The sequence below is a fragment of the Phalacrocorax carbo genome, chromosome 4 (genome assembly GCF_963921805.1).
Source record: "Phalacrocorax carbo chromosome 4, bPhaCar2.1, whole genome shotgun sequence".
NCBI lineage: Eukaryota > Metazoa > Chordata > Aves > Suliformes > Phalacrocoracidae > Phalacrocorax > Phalacrocorax carbo.
Genome location: NC_087516.1, coordinates 30,457,891 through 30,475,712, shown reverse-complemented (window position 1 = coordinate 30,475,712; position 17,822 = coordinate 30,457,891). Strand labels below are relative to the sequence as shown.

The following is a 17,822-nucleotide window of genomic DNA, read 5'->3' as shown; positions in this document are numbered from 1 at the left end:
TTTCCATCTTTGCCATCATTTACCATAAAAGAAAGTCTTTTCCTGAGGTCCCTGACAGCAGCAGGACAGATCAGACAGGTCACAAAGGAGAACAGCTCAAGCCCAAAGAGATTTCTCATGTCCTGGAGCAGTGAGAACTTAGATCAGAACAATTTTATCTGCCATAGCCTGGACCCTGTGGCCATTTCCCAAGTGATGACATTACATCAGGGATTATTACAGCTATGCACGAAAACTCTGAGCAAGAAGGGGAAACACCTGAAGCAAGAGCACTAGTCTTTCTATGAAACTTTGTATGATTATATCATGATGCAAATTTCAAAAACTAGCAATTTACGACACTGTAGAGAAGCACCAAAGACCCCGCAGAAAATACTGTTTTTCTAAGGGGCATTAAAAATACTCACACATCAAAATCAGGAAAACTACGGCTATTACTAAAGAACTCAAAGTTACGGTTTGTCACAGAGTAGTATGACTGTATTGATTAGCGCCTGTGTTGTTATAAAATCTTATAACATTTATAAGATTTTACAACGCACTTTATAACTACAGATCTGAGAGTAAACTGATCAAATCCTGTGAAGTACATTTGTGACAGACCATAGAAGGGGTGAGGTTGGAAGGCATGACTGGAGGTCAGCTGGTCCAATCCCCTGCTCAAGCAGGGCCAGCCTAACCACCAGCTGCCCAGGACCATGTCCAGATGGCTTTTGGATATCTCCAAGGATGGAGACTCCGCAACTTCTCTGCCCAACCTGTGTTCAGTCACCCTCACAGGCATCACGCCACTACCACTTGCCTTAAGTATTGTCCTCTGCTTAAGACAAAAATGAAATTCAACTGTAGTAAACACCTTTTCTTAAATACTATGTTAAATCTAGCATGTCTTTCCCACAAGAAAACCCTACAACAGAGACACATCAACTTATAAAAAAATGAAGGCAGTACAGCCACAGAACATGAATTCTGATTATGTACTACTCCACAGCCAGCTTAAGGCACCCTAGATTACAGTCCAGGGTGTCACTTGCTCCACTGAGATGTATAAAGACCTAGACAGGTAAACAAAGCAGCTGTGGGTGGGGAGAAGGGAGAAAACAGATCCCAAATCTTACAATGCTGAGACCTTAAGTCCTATGCCTTTAACCTGTTTCTATCCGTATCGATCATTTACCATTGTTTTACCCTCAAGTTTCTATTCTACTATCAAAGGAAGGAGGGAAGCGTAGGGGAGACATTTATAATCCAAGTTCCTTTCTACTGAGCATTTCTTCTCGTGAGAAACTAACTCAGGGCTTCAAAGAAAGGAGAAAACCCAACGATTCGCAATGTTTTCTTATCAAATATCACAGAAAGATGAATGTTGATATCAAGAGCTAGTTTCTAGGACAAGTCATACTGAAGAGAAAACTAGCCTAGCTTACATAGCAGTTAGTTTTGCAGTTCAGAATGACAGTCTTCATTTGATGTACATTTGAAGTGTGGCTTAACTTGGTGGGTAATAAAGCAGCACCATAATATCAGCATGTGCCTGGAGAAGTCTAGCTATAAAGCTCAGTTTTAGAATATATTAAAAAAAAAAGAAGTATAATGTTAAAAATTAAATTAAAATCAGGTTCTGAAATCTACCAAAAGTTATAACCAAAGGTAAAATCTGAACTGAATGAATTAAAGTTTTTGTTAGACATGGGATTCCTGTACTAGCATACCTTTAGAGTGCCACTAGTCAGGAGCCCTACCTTCCTGCAGGCTTGCAGGGACAGGAAAAGGTAGAACCAATTCAAACATAGTTTACTCCCAATATCCAATATTACTTCCCAGAACTAACATTTTGATGATGAGTATTTAATTAAAAAGTTAAAATCTAAATATCTAACACTGCCTTCTGATGAGCTTGCTGTAAGAAATCAGATGGCTACTTGCAGACTTACAGCCTGGTTTCAAAGCTGAGATTCAAAACCTTTAATGTTAACCCACAACCTGCACTTGCTCTGTTAACACAACTATTTTAAAACACTCTAGAAAAGGTTAAAAATATTATTTATACTCCTTTTTAAATCTTGTTTTGGCAAACTACTAAGAAACCATAACAGCTTGTAAGTATGTCTGAAAATAAACAACCTTTCTATAAGTAAAGCAAAAAATCAGTTTGCCAAGTCCAGTATATTGCAAGCTTTCAGGGCAGGAATAAATGCCACGTACCCAACGTTACACCAGTGATCTCCCCATTTTGTATTTGGGCTTACATTACAGTTCTCAAAGCCTTTCAGGGACTGCCCTGAGAGCACTATAACCTTTGGCCTGTGGAAGAGGACCCATTGTTACCTGTGCCCTCCTAGAAAAAAGCCCCCAAACAGTCCAATCCATAAAATCTTTGTTCTCTACACCTTTGGTTACTTTTTTCAAAACAGACTACAGGCTGTTAACTTTACAGATCAGGAGAGCTCAGTTTGGTAGAGCTGTTTAACTTCTGATATTTGTATTCAAAGACTTTCCCATGTATTCAAACACTCTATTACAAAGAACCTTCCAGCCTAAATCCTTCTGTGGGACTTCTTGGAGGTCACTTGGGCTAACCCCCTCCACAAAAAGGTTTAACTCAGAAGTCGGTCAGGTTGCTTAGGGCCTTGTTTAGTCAAGTTTTGAGTATCTCCAAGGCTGGAGATTCTATGACCTCTCTGGACAACCCGTCTTACTCCCTCACCACTTTTTTTATGTCCTCCCCCACAGTTCTAACTGGAATTTCCCTTGCTGTGGCTTTTTAACTCTTACCCCTTGTCCTTTCTCTATGCACCTTGAAAAAAGAACCTGGCTCTATCTTCTCGATAACCACCCATTAGGTAGTTGAAAACCACCTTTAAGAACCCTCCTCATCCTTCTCCTTTCAAGATAAATGAAATCCATCCCCTTAGCCCTGCTAACTCCTCTGGACTCTTCAGTCTGTCAATGTCTTCTTTTTCATACCAAGGGTCCCACAACTGGGCACGATACTTCACACATGGTATTAAGTGCCAAATAAGAGGGGGATAACGGCCTTATCCACCTGCAGGCTATACCCTAATGCAGCTCAATGCATTTTGACCTTTATTGCACATTGAGTGCTAAGCCCCATTCAATTTGCTCTCCAACAGGACGCCAAGTCCTTTACTGTAGCTGCTTTTAGCCAGACAGACCCTGGTCTGCTCTGCTGCATGGACTACTGGGTTCCAGGACCCTATAAATATAGTTGTTGGGTTTTGCCTTCCCCCCCCACCCCCAAATTGCTGAGAAGACAAACAAAATGGCAAGGTATTGATTAAATTCCAAAGTTTACATTTTTAGTGGTAACTAATTGACTTGAAACTATCAAAACAGAAAACGTAGTCTTTGCAAAATGGACAACAGCCCAAAAAGAAGAGCATCTTCTTAAGGGGGCAGAGTGAGGTACGTTGTATAAACGCACAATTTCATCTGAGGGTAGCAGGGTAAAGGTGGAATATAATACAAAGGCAGCTGAAGGTTCATTTTTAAACCACATTTTGGTTATACTAATAGAGTAAAAATAATCCAATTTTCTTTCAATTTAAAGAAATACTATAGCACAAATACAGTTTTTTAATTGGAAAAGAACCACTAAAAACATAGAAAGCAGTAATTTCTGAGCAGTGAAAAGCTAAAGATTATGCTTACTCCAAATCTCACCACAGTGTCATTTAAGTTTAAACAAAGAGAATTTAAATAAAAGTAATGCATCTGTGCAGTCACTAAAATAGTTCACATTCTCTTCCTCATAGCTCGTTTCATTTTATTTTAAGTGCATGGAACTGGAAATAAACCTTCTTAAAAAAAAAAAACCAACACAAAACACAACACTACGTCTGCATGTTCTGCTTAAGCCTCTCCCACCTTCTCTGTGACTCCCAGACCAACTTATACTAGTTAAGGGCCTCCCATTTTCTTACACAGCCATGTGGCAACAGCTTTGCTACAGATGGTGGATAATTTAGTCACATAAAAAAGTTGAGGCCTGCTCTTCCCCCTCCTTTACAGATAACTCTGGCAGCAGCACAGAGATTTCTGTGGGCCTGGAAGCTATTAAGGTTCATTTCAAGCACCCTTGAATGACCAGGCTTCTTTCTGGCCTTCAATCAAGCTGTCTGAGAAACAGATGTTTAGATTGGTCTTGAGTTCTCAGAAACTGACCCTGGAACACAGCACATGCACACGGGAGAGGACATCACCACATCTGCACACATGGAAAATCCCATCTTGCACCCAGTTTGGGTCTTCAGCGAACAATCATCATGCAAAAAATGTCATCTCTCAACTGAAGTTAATGTTGACTCCGGGTGCATTCATTCCCCACAGCATAAAACCACTGGTAAAAAGAATCTGCTTAACAGCTAACATACATATTCTGCAAAAATTGAAACTTAACGAAAAACACAGAAAAAAGTGTCAAGACGCTCACTCCAAAATACTTAGCAAATAACGAGCAAAGTAAATTTAGATAAATCTGGCAAGCCAATAGACCTCTACTCTATGGAGTCATAGCGAGCTTAACGTTAAATGCTTTGTAGTTGTGTACATGAAAACAGAACAGTTGCAGCTTTTTTCTCTTTTTTTCACGCAATTAGACAGTTTAAAGCTGAATAAAGCTATCTGCCATTATTTTCATCATCTGCCTGAAAATGAAAAGAAGTTCTTGACCTTGAAAGAATAGTTTAAAAAAAAGATTGGGCAGATTATTATCCAGCCAGTGCTAACAAAGAAACTAACCATTTTAGCAGCCAATAACACAATTAAATTAAGGTCAAATGTTGCACCACATTGCTCTTAGCACTGAATTCACAACTAAGATTCATTTAGTACTTCTGTAGATTTTTCTAGAACTACTGATGTCGAAGAGAGCTGGATATCTCACTCATACACAGGGCTTAAATCACACTTTTAACCTGAAAGCACTATGACCAGTTTGGGCATATACTGTTGTTTTTGCACCCGTTTTGCATTTTGAAATTTAGTTACAGTTTCCAAGAGAAAAGGGGGAAGGGGAGAAAGCCACACCCTCTAGCTCTTTGGAATATACAAAGTTAACATTTAGCCTTCAGCTTAAGTATACTATTCAACACAGAAAGATGGTTTTGAACAGGGTTACAGCATACTTAAGATAGTTCACTAACCTGTTGAACACACTTGGAGTCGGACTGTGATCTCGGTCCCTTTCCCTGTCTCTGGTACGTTCTCGATCTCTGTCTCGGTCCCGGTCGCGATCCCGATCTCGGGATCGCTCTCTCTCTCGTTCCCTATCCTTCTCTCTTCGTGCATAGTAATCCCATTGTTTGCTGGTGTCCATAAGACTAGACCATGAAGGAGCAGAACCTGCAAGGTGCGGAAAGGTGACTAAAGAAAAAGATGTGGGTATTAGAAAGAACAAAATCAGATACCATATAAAAACTGTAATACTACTTATGCATGAAAACACAGACATTTGTCAGCCTCCTCCAATGGTATTTTCCAATTTTCCCCTTTCACATAAAAGTTAATTCTGAGCAAATACTGCATTTTTTCCATGATGCTAATAAAGGCCCCTGGCACTCATTTAAATACTCATTATGAGTATGTGCAGAACCAGGATATACACCACAAAGGCCATCTAAATCCTTTTGGGGAAAAAAAATATTGTGCAAAATTTGCTGTAAGAGTCTGATTTTATGTGGTCAAATGGCTTTGTTTTGGGACAACAACAAAGCAAAACCAACCAGAAAACAAAACTGCCTTTGAAACTCAGTGACTCTGAAAGTACAGTTCAGAAAAACAGGGAGAAAGGATGCTTCCAAATTAATATTTAAGTGGTACTATTTTTTTTGTCCTTTAAAATCGTTGTATTTAAAATATTAGTTACAATGTTCTCACTCACTAATTTATATTCTATACTGTGCTTTGCCATACTTCTCTAATTACAGAAAGTAACAGCAGCTTTAGAAATATCTTTCATAACTTCATTCTGGGGAGAAGAAATAGCACTCTCACTTATGCTTGGTAACACACTATTTCTAATGAATATCCAGCACATCCACTATTACCACTAAAATATATTAGTTTCAGAAAATTAAGTGTACTATCTTGATCTAAAAGATGATATACTTAAGAAGTTAAGAAGGAAGTCACAACACTGCCTCTCAAGCTTTTTTAGGTAACCAGCAATGGGAAGAGAGAAGGGCCATGCTTCTCCATTGCCTTCTGCCAACTCTGATGTAATAAATAACTACTATTCTTAAATGCCCCAATTGCTCTGTCCTGCCCTCCCTCTCCAGAAGGCCTGTGAATGCATCGTGTTACTGAAAAATAAAGGCTGTAGTATTTAACTGGAAACAGCACTCTCTAGTGGACTTACAGTACAGAGGACTTCCCACTTTCTGCTTATCTGCTTTGCTAGCCAATGATAACATAGCCTTCAATAAATCGTTTGTTTTGAGTTCCACTTCATTATCTATAATATGAGAACAATATTCACTTGACTCCATGGTGTCATGAAGAGACATTAATAGTATAATTAACACAAATATCCACTGAACAATGTAAAGTGCATTACTGATGCTGTATTTAACACTGTCGAGTTATAAAACCAGTGGCTTGTCCCGACAGCTATGTTCAGACTGCCTTGCCTACAACGTCTTGGGTATGCCTGCTCCAGAAAGCTTTGGCAGGAGCTTAAGACAGCTCTTTGCCAAGCCTCCAAAGGAGGAATACAAAAGACCTTTTGAGCAGGCAGTGGAGCAGGAAAAAACACTTCATTGTTAAAATACATTTGCAATGAAAAGCATTATAATTCTTTAAAAAAGCATTTATATGAGGTTTTGCCTCTAACAAAATGCTTGACACTGTTTCACTTCAGGGCTACAGAGAAAATGAGGAGTTAACAGAAAAAAAAAAACCTAATACAATAGTATGTTGTTCATTATACTGCCAAAACCTGAAATTCTTCTAAGGAAAGCAGCCAGAAATAGCAAAAAAACAGCTGGACTTTGAAGACTGCTAATTTCCTTGTCTTGCCACTATGTCAACAACATACGTATGGTCTACAAGACTTGAATATGCTGCCAGAATATTCTGATCTAAAGTGCGAACTCAAGTTTAACTTTAAATGTATACTACAAAATGATTACTCTTATTAACAGTAGTACAAACTTTTATGATAAATTTTGGTCACTCCCTCACATCTGCAGTAATTCTCATCACACAGAATTATGTCATTTCCACCCCAATAACCTGAGATAAACCAGTTATTTGATACTCTACACATTTTTATATCTAGATTTTTGCCAGTAATTATAACACACAAGAAGCTTACTTTCTACTATGAACTGGTGCTCTGCCTTTACTACTTAGAATGAAGTAATTCGTCACTTTTAGTATTTCTACATGGATTATTCCAAAACTTTCTGCAAAAAGACAGACACTTTCAAAGTTTAACTTTGATTTTATTTTTAAAAGAGGAAGAGAGGGAGCTTTGAACAGTTAATAGTTTTGGAGACGGTTTAAAAATTTAATGCTGCATGGTGTCACAGCATAAGGCAAACATCGTCTTTGTGCCTCAGAAGATACTGACTCAAAAGTCAGCTGAAAGAAAAGTCACTAGGCATGGGCCTGGATGGCAGACGCACTGAAGCAGTAATTGGCAACACGCAAGGTCCTGCACCTGGGTTGGGGCAATCCTCAATGTCAGTACAACTGGGTGATGAATTGACTGAGAACAGCCTTGAGGAGAAGGACTTGGGGGTCCACCAGTGGTGAACGAAAAATTAAGTGTGAGCCGGCAATGTGAGTTTGCAGCCCAGAAAACGAATCATATCCTGGGCTGCATAAAAAGAAGTGTGGCCAGCAGGTTGAGGGAGGTGATTCTCTCTGTGCACTCTCATGAGACCACACCTGGAGTACTGCATCCAGCTCTTGGGCCCCCAGTACAAGACAGACATGCTAGAGCAGGTCCAGAGGAGGGCCACGAAAAATTATCAGAGAGTTGGATCATCTCTTCTACGTTGTTCAGCCTGAAAAAGAGAAGGCTCTGGGAGACCTTATTGCAGCCTTTCAATACTTAGAGAGGGCTTATAAGAAAGGTCAGGAGAGACTTTTTACCAGAGCCTGTAGCAACAGGATAAGGGGCAATATTTCTAAAGTGAAAAAGGGATAGGTTGAGATTGGATGTAACAAAGAAATTCTTTCTGATTAGGGTGGTGAGGCACTGGAACAGGTTGCCCAGAGAATCTGGGAATGCCCCATCATTAGAAGTGTTCAAGATCAGGTTGGATGGGACTTTGAGCAACCTGATCGAGCGAAAGATGCCTCTCCCCATGGCAGACGGTGGTTTGGACTAGATGATCTTTGATGGTCCCCTCCAACCCAAACCATTCTGCGATTCTACGTTTATTTTACCTTCCCAATTCAGGCTAGGTGAGGAAGAAGCTGACACCTTAGTACTGCTATCACTCTTTTGGCTCAAGAAGCAGAGCTGTGGTAAGTAACAGTTCTAAACTCACTGTAGATTCTGTGGATGTCTATTTGATTGCACATAATGAAACTTCTATTTTGGTTCACTCTTACTATAAAACCAGAAAGTGATGTTTTTCAGGTTCAGATTTTTTCCACAACATTATCCAAAAAACCAGAAAGACTGACTTTCCAGCAGGATAGCTGAAGATTTCACTTAGACATACAGTTTTTCAAAGGAGAGGTACATCACTCAGAACTTCCCAATGATTGGTCTTTGCTGGTTAAAATTGTGATGCTATCTCAACAATACTTGTTCTCCTGCTTCTAAACTCTACTATTTCTTGGAAAATTCTCCCTGACTTGTGGTCCATATTATGGTGTATTATTTTTCAAAATCACAAGTCTGCAAAAGCAGCGTTGAAAGATATTCAGCATACAAATAAGTAAGCAAAACAATAGTATTTACCGACAGCTGTTAAATTTACAACAGCGTATATCTGTTTACCGTAGTAGGCAACGAGCTTTTGCAATGAATTTTTGAAAGGACCTGTTCAGTCTCTTAGCTAAAACCCTGATAAGTCTATCAAACAATTTGATACAGCACTAGTCAAAATCTTCAAAGCCAGCAAAAGCTTACTCACCACTGCCATATGAAAATGCACGAACAGAACGACCATCATAGCCAGAAGAATGTCCACTGTTGAGAAGAAAACACATGTAAAATCCAGTTTTACCATCGAAGCTACCTCCATCAATAAATATATGCTTTTACTATTATTCCCCTGAATTCCTACCACCATACAGACTAAAAGAAAATGGATTTAAGCCCTCCATTTTGAGCATTACTAATTAAGGAAGCTATCAACACAAATATGCATATTTAATATTTTACCACAGGAGGTGAAAATATCATTCTCTCTTCTTAAAATTTTAAACAAAATAATATCTGTATCATCAAAGCTGTTCTTTTGTATTTTCAATGAATTTTCTATTTCAAATGTTTTTTGTATCATGTTTCTGAGCGTAATCTCCAATTGCTTCAGAAATGAAGCCATTCTTGTTCTTTCTGTTAAAAAGTAGATATGTGAGCATATCTAAGAACAGGTGGAGTTCAAATGTGTAGTTCTATAAATAAACCATTAAATCAGGTACACATTTTCTAGGCTGCCTTCTTTCAGTGGTAGCCAACTCAAGTAGGTAAAAACCAGAAAGGTTAAAAAGGATGACTTGTGCACAGGACATAACTCATACACATATATTTCTTTCATGACTTTTAGCACTTCCTACATAATGTGAATGAATTATCTTTGCAGTATTTAACCTAAGTGCTACTTCTGCTCTTGAAGGCACTTTAACATTAAGAAATAAGTTTTGGGTTAGCTTGGTTTAAATGATAATGAAAGGCCAATGCAACATCTTAACATTTAAAAGTATGAGATTTAGTTCCCAGTTTCCACAATAAATTTGACTTTTTCACATATTTCCTAAACTATAGAAATAGTCACTACAAGTAAATGCAATGACCACTGCTTAGCAGTCACTCACAGCAACTGTCTGTTTAAAATAAAAAATTTACTTTCATGCACATCAAATGCCTCCATTTAGGGTTTTTTCTGAATTAAATCAGATGAGGACTTTCTCAGAGATTTACCATCCTGTAGCGTGTATGTTAATAGAATTTTCAGTTTCAAAGGAACAGATGGTGCACCTTCCTTCAGTGAAATCCAAAGGACTGGCAAGAGGCTTGCACCATCTTCTTAAGTGAGCTTCGTACATGACCTGGTTTTGGCCTCTAGCAAACTATAAATACTTTTCAAGGACTGTGCTGGATGACTTTTTCTTCTGCCCTTTTTTATTTTTAGATATATATGTAAATATACGTATACATATATACTGTTAGGCTTATTAAAGCTGAAAACTTAGAACAAACACAGTAGAAATACAAATTTGGATTCCGTGGAACTCTGGCATTTCCTATAGTTTATGAGAGCTTGAATCTATGGCCAAATCCTTCATACAAAATGATACCGTAGCTGACAAGTATGCAGTTCACTTAAAGTAGCCTTCAGACTACTAAAGAATAGTTTAACAATCATTAGCTTGACTTTGTTCTTAAGTCTTGGCATTGATATAGTGTCATAACTCAACTAAACTAATAAGTGGCCAAGTAACCTATCAAAAGAATATTGTCAGACAGGTGAGACTAGTAACATTCCTGTAAAAATACTGTAAAAACCTGAAACTGTCTCCCTGCTCCCAGATAAAACCCATAAAACACTGGGTAGTGTGAGAGTCCTTACTAATTTATTTCAGTTTTAAAATACTGATATATTGCTTTATAAGATTTCAAACAGATAATCACCTTTCTATTGTGGGTATGAGGGAAGGTGGAGGACCGCCAGGTGGTGGTGGAAAGCCTGTAATAACAAATTAGGTGAGGGGGAAAAAAAAAAAGAAAAAAAACCACCCAAAACAGAAACATAAGCACATAGACGAACTAGGCTAAGCATACAATGGCAAACAAATTCCAGGGAGTACAACGCAAACATTGTTTCTTACTGTGTAAATGGGTTTTATTTTATAAGACTGAGAACTACTTTCCAGCTTAATAAACGCAGAGTATAAAACATACCGTCAGTGCTTCAAATCAAATTCCAGTTATTCTTAAAAATAGAATAATTTAGAAGCATAGGAAAATTCCTGAGTATCTAACAACACTTAATAAACAACAATCACAACTATTTTCTGCATAGCTGAAAAAAAAAGAATGGAAAGAAAAGAAAGAAGCACACATCTAAGAAACTGGCTGATTAGGTCCACTAGCCAACAGCATTTTCATACATTTTCTTTTCTGCTTGGTTTCAAAATAACTGAGTCTACATCTATAATTATAATTTTGTATTTATGAACTTTTATCTATATAAGTAAAAGGAAGTTGGTAAGTTGCACATCAGTTAAGTTTTCATTTCTTAACCAAATGTGGAAAAAAATTCTTGCAAGTTTACCTGGTGGTGGCACTGTTATTGGTATACCTAAAAAGACAACAAATAATATATCAGTTACAGTAATAGATTATGTTTATTATCTGTAGATCTAAAATCAGATTGAGCTATCACCACATACATGATCAAGAAGAATGATAACTTATTTTCTGTGTCCTCAGATCAAGATCTCACATTAATACCAATTTTTAAGATTTTATGCAAGCCTTCTGAAATCTGTCTTTTTATTTAAATTTCTATTCTTCAGGATCTTATTTAATTAGAGACAAAAATAATGAAGAATGACTCTGGGTCTTAAGATTAAGAGTTAAACCTGTAACACTAAAATGTTTCGTATCCAGAAGGAAAGTAACATTCCATAGAATATATTTGCTCTATTTTATATTGGATGACTGGATGAAAGGAAGTGCAATTGGCCTCTGGCCTTTAATAGCTTACTATAGGAAATAGTAGGTCCACATGGACAAAATATTCTAGCAACAGTAAGCACTACAGACTTTTCAGTCAGTGCTATGCCACGCTGCAATTAATCATATAGCTGCTACTTGGAGGGAAAAAAAATAATTGTTCGGTACTCTATTTTCCTGTAAATATCTGAGAAAGGAGCACCCTTTAATACAAACACATACAAAACCTGTTCTAACTTTTCCGGTTTTCAGACCTAGCTCTGCTGTTAGAAATCTATAGCTGAGAAAATGTTCCCAACTAAGTTAGCTGACCTAGCAAAATATACTGCCTCAACATATAAATCTATCTTACTTGATTATGAAAGAAACGATTTCTAGGTAAAACCATTCATACACTTTAAAGGACATTAGCTTTTCATACTTTGCAAAGAACTAGCTTTACCTCAGTTGAACGCACAAAACACTGTTACATGAAAATAATAAACTGGGCTAAAAGAATATTGTCAGAAAACAGACTACCAGGCATAAAGCTCTTTCAGTTATGAGCAACTCTACTTCATTAAAAAATAAGTACTTTCAATCCGACAACTCACCACAAGACTTTGGCGAGGGGGATGGGGAGAGAACAGAAAACTTTGCCAAGTACTTTCATCAGTTTTGCCATAACTGCATAAACATCCAGACAGAACAGCAGCCAGGCCCACTTAAATTAAAACCCATCTCATTCAAGTTCCAGACTTCATCATTCAGAGAATATCCTATATGTACTGGCAACTGCATGATTAATTTTATATATATATATTGTTAGTTCAACAGCAGAACTAAAAGACTATTGTATGGCAGCAACATTCAACTACATCTACATATTATAATGTCTGGAAAAGCCAACTGCTCCCAAATTGCCTTGGCAGAAGGACAAAATGAAGGAATATACAAGCTAAGGAAGACTAATCAGTTCACTAATTGCTGTGATTTCACTGACATGAATTCTTACCAGCATTAATCCTATAGGATTAAACAAATTGTGAACAAAATTGAAGTTGCTGTCCAATCCTGAAAATTTAAAATCCAATCTCTTAGCCAAAATGTAAATCAGGAGACAGTGAACCCCAAAAGCCAAATTTCTAAACTGCATGAGCCATTTTCTCTTCAGCAGCACACAAGCTTTCCAATGTGCACTATCACTGTTAAGAACACTGGAAATCACACCATAAAAACTCTGGCAGTGTAACATTTAAAAGACCAAACACTCTTCACGGAATTTTCTGAAGGAAAAGGAAGACTGGGAACTCAAACTGTTGCATAGTTACAGTATTTTCTATTCAACATTTTTGGTTAATTGTGCATCTTAACAGATTCTTCATGAGCCTGCAACATAGGAAATATATACATAAAAATATACTTAAAATACGTCTTAACAGCAATGTTAAGAACACAAGCTACAAAAAATCTCAGAAGTTCTCTCAATTTCATTAATTTATTAGCCCTACCTTATCCTTAAAAAAATTTCAATTGCTGCACTAAAACCAGTATATTTTTAGCACTGAACATGGCTCTCAGTACTGTGTACAGAATTGCCTGGAAAGCCATCAGCTAATAGTCTTTACAAAAAGGAAGAAATACCAGTTAAACAATTAATATATTCCTCAGAATTTTATCTTGTGCAGAAATACAAATAAAAATGTCATCACAAGATTAAAAACCAAATAAAAATTTTTACTTGGCAGCCATTCAAACAAAATTGAGACAGACTGAATACAACTAATATCCAGAGACCAAATGTCCAAATAATTCTAATGAATTGGTTAATGGAAGGTATTATATTAAAAAAACCCACATAGACATTTTTTCCTCACAAGTCTTTAAAAAGCACTTAAAAAGTCATGATTAATAGTTGTATCATTTTAAGACAGAAGCTAATTTACTTTTTGGTATCATAATGGAAGAAAAATTCTTCTACATACCAAGTTAGCAAGTATTGCTAAAAAGATCTAAACAAAGGTTTTTTCCTCACCTTCTTCACTAACACAGGAGTGTGACACAAAACAAGAAACAAAAAAGTCATAACCTTCAGTTAATGGAAAACTAAGCATCTCAAGTCTTCACTCTTCTGCCTTCTACTAATGCAGTGTATGAAAATATACGTGAAGTATCATCAGCCAATTACTTCTGAGAAAAAAAATATACTCTGAAATATCGAGTCATTTCTTGCAATATAGGGACAAAACTTGAGTACCAGTGCAAGAAGGTGACTTAGTGTAGACCATGTCACATCCCTATAACACGTTGTACTGCCACTAAGATACATCTGGCCTAAACCTAAATATTCAGACTTGTGTGTCATTTGCATTGCTTTTGATGTTAGTGCAGCACTTTACCTAATGTGCTCAAAATTGCTTTCAGGACATTGTATACCATCCTACTAACTCAAGGCTGGTAAATATTTACAGAAACCAAATAGGTTTTACTAAAGGAAAGCAATGTCACATGTGCTCTGCTTGAGGAATAAGGAATCAAACATAACACTCCCACAGCTTAACAACACGTTGCAAATTAGCAGAACTGTGTAATAGCCCACAACAACGCAATATAACTCGGTGTAAAAACTTCTTTTGCCACAGGCTAAACTAAGCCAAAGTCTCTCTCCTTTATCACAAGATAAAAAGCACACACTTAGATTACTGGGGCTGAGCAGATCTACAGTTAGTTACCTGCTAAGCCCTGGTATAAGTCTAGGCAGTCAAACTTCCCAAAGTTATGCAACAGAAGTTCAATACTTCAGAATAATTTTTTAATATCACAAATACATGTCACATTTTAACAACACTCTTAAGCCAAAACACATAAAACAACTTTTAAAGCCTGTTAAACAGAAGCATCCATGTTCTTCTTTAGATTTAAAATACTCCAACATAGCAATAAACGAAGCAAACAAAAAACAGCATTTTTTGTCACAGCCAGTGATCTCCCAGGAGTATTTGAGAATTTTCTCCATTTGGCTCTTTGAATTGTTCCAGGACTCGTTCCTCAAAAAAGATTTGAATCACAAGACTGAACCAATTCAGAAAAAGAGATCTAACTTCAAAGCAAGATCCTTTTTCAAAGGGGCTTTTGGAGGATGTTTTATATTTGGAATACTTAAGTTTTCTGGCAAGTAGTCCCAGTTTAATATTGGGCAAGAGTAGTTTTTTTCCTCCTCCTCCACTGAACCTAGAAGGGATGGTAGATTCTATTTTAGGAACAGCTTTGAAGATAAAGAGCTGGCAACAGCACAATTAAAACACAAGCCTGAAGAAACCAAATCCACAGCTCTTAATCGTTACTTTCAAATCTACTTGAAGCACGGAAGGATGTTGAAGGAGACCTTCTGAACAAGTGTATGTCATAAACCTGTCTGTAAACCACAAGAGTAAAGCCAAACCTAGTTGCTGAATCTGTAACACATGTGGATTTCTTTCACCTTTAAAAGCTCAGCAGGTGAGGGGTTTCAGAAGAATACTCCAGTACACCTATATGACATCCCTGCACCAAGCGTGTTTGGGGTGTCTGTGGGGGTTCCTCTCACGCTTTTAATAATATACAACTTAGATCACCTTTTCTGTATCACAATTACAATTAAAATAATTACTTTCTAAAAACTTGCAATGCATTACCTATCTTATTTTATCAGAAAGGTTTTAACGCAGCTTAAAACCACAGTTAGCATTAGCACCACGTTCCTCTCCCTTCTGTCCTACCCTGCAGTAAGGAAACACCACAAAATTCCCACAGCAGTAGCATATTGTCTCCTCAGACACCCTATTTTTTATGTTTGTGAACAAAAACTTGGAAAAGTGCATAGAATTATTTAATCTTTAAATCTCTTCTCTTCTGTTTTCTAGGTTGCACCATTTTGTATATGACAATCGCTGATGAAAGCTGGAGCTTGCCAGGCAGCAGGAGTTAGTAGTTTTAAAATCAGCAGCAGCAACTGAAGAAAGCAACCTCTTCTATGAGGATTTAAACCCTATAAATCCCCACACAAAGTTGTTGCACAGAAATAATAATGTTACTTCCTTGCTTATAAGTAAGAGTATTAACAAACTTTTAAGAATCCCTCTGCAAACAGAATAGCAAAGAAATTGCTCAGCATGATTTCAGAACAAGTCAAGCAAAAGAATGCAAGGAAAAAAGGGAGAAAATAAGGAAAGGGGCTCCACCTTAAATTAGTCTCTTCTATAAACAAGTCCTTCACTTTCCCACTCGAATACTCCCCAAAGTTTCTCCATCTATTTTCACTTCTCACTGAGCATTCTTCTTAGTTCCTTACTAAGTCCTTTTGAAATTAATTCCTTAAAATGACAATGCTCAGGTAAATGCAGTAGTTGTGCAAATGCCCATGACACTCCCCCCAGTAAATTTCCATAAACATTAAGATTCAGTAAAAATTCTGTAAATACCAGTAGATTTCAAACCAGATTTAACAATAAGAAGAGTTCTCAAAAATCTTTGTTTCCTCTAAGATTCACAGACACAGGAAGCTGGATAAAAGCATCAGGTGCTAGTAAGACCTCTGACTGAAAGAAAGGATATGGCAATATGCAATTCTTACCAGACTTTTGGGAATTCATACATACTGTGAGGGGAAAGGGGAATTAAAGCTTCTGTTGCTGCTTTGACCTTAGGCATCAGAGAATCCAACTTCTGACACAAATTCATAGTATGCTATACTTTTAGTTCAAAAGTTTGTAGAATGATTTGTTAACACGTACTCTCAATAGCAATAACAGTATTTGAATAACAGAAAACAGCTTCTCTCTTCAAATATTTTCGAGGACGCAAGACCCAACATTTAGTCTTTAGGTAATTATTTACTACTTGGGATTATGCTTACTGAGAAAGTAAAGACAAAAGTTTCTGTTTCTACCTTGCAGATGTACTTAAGAAAAGAGTAGAACACAAAATTCTGAAATTCTGCACATATAGCCAAATGTGCATGGAATGTGCTGTCTTTAATTGATTATCATCAAGTGTTTGATGATAATGCATCTCTCATTTTTCACATCCTAGGTAGTGCAGGATATTTACCTGGTGGAGGAATAAGAGGTGGAGCGGTACTGACTGTTGGAGGGGGTGGGAGAAAAGGAGGTGGTGGAAGGTGGGTAGGTGGAGCTCCTGGAGGGAAAAATGGAGGTGGCTTGGTAAAATTGTCTACTTCAGGATTAGATCGTTCTGAAAGAACCTGTAAAATATCAAACTATAGTTACAATTGCTATGCTGAAAGGGTAGAAGATAGGTTTCCTCTCTTTCCAGTTACTACAACAGGAAAGTATCACTTATGCACTTAAAGAGCCATATTCAGATGGTTTAAGTTCTATCTGCATCCCTGTGTTCAGTGTCCCATACTTGCCAAGTACCTCTGAGGGTTTAAGAGCAGCCAATAGGGAGCAACAAACATATGATCTGAGGGGGAATATAAGCCATCTGAATATGGCCCAAATCACCATCTTAAATTTATCTACAAAGGAAAATATTTTAAAAATCAATATGAAAAGCATGGAAAACCCCCAAAACGTTAAATTACTTAAACACCGTGAGATCAGCTGAAAAACACGTGGCAGTGTTTTCAGTAAAAGCACTACAATCCATTATTATTTTAACTGTTTAACTTTAATTAGGTGGGCATGGACATGCAGCCAGGGCACCAAGCAACCCTGGTTCTTCTCCACAGGTAAGTCAAGAGATAAAAAGTGTATTCAGTCTCAATGCATTTAGTTGCTTTCTTAAGATAATCCAAGCCCATAAAGACAAAAATCGTGAAGACTAATCTTACAATTTATAGTAAAATAAGGCCATGTAATTTAAAAAAAAGTGCTATCAACTATTCCTTCACAACTTATTTTTAAAAGACTGCATTCCTCAAACTGCATACAAAGAGGCTTTCACTTTCAGCATTAGT

At 37.2% G+C, this 17,822-nt stretch overlaps 1 protein-coding gene across 9 annotated transcripts in view; it reads right to left on the bottom strand.

Moving 5' to 3' along the window:
• Positions 1-17,822, bottom strand: part of FIP1L1 (factor interacting with PAPOLA and CPSF1) — a 43,077-nt gene that overhangs the window by 2,304 nt on the left and 22,951 nt on the right. For 4 of the 9 annotated variants that reach the window (XM_064449445.1, XM_064449444.1, XM_064449448.1 and 1 more), the window contains 6 exons: positions 16,952-17,105; positions 11,481-11,507; positions 10,838-10,892; positions 9,117-9,172; positions 6,380-6,475; positions 5,166-5,385 (listed from right to left, as the gene is read on the bottom strand). In XM_064449445.1, the coding sequence (XP_064305515.1) occupies positions 5,166-5,385; positions 6,380-6,475; positions 9,117-9,172; positions 10,838-10,892; positions 11,481-11,507; positions 16,952-17,105 (608 nt within the window). The remainder of the gene's footprint in view (positions 1-5,165; positions 5,386-6,379; positions 6,476-9,116; positions 9,173-10,837; positions 10,893-11,480; positions 11,508-16,951; positions 17,106-17,822) is intronic. The other 5 variants (XM_064449449.1, XM_064449452.1, XM_064449451.1 and 2 more) reach the window with 3 other exon arrangements.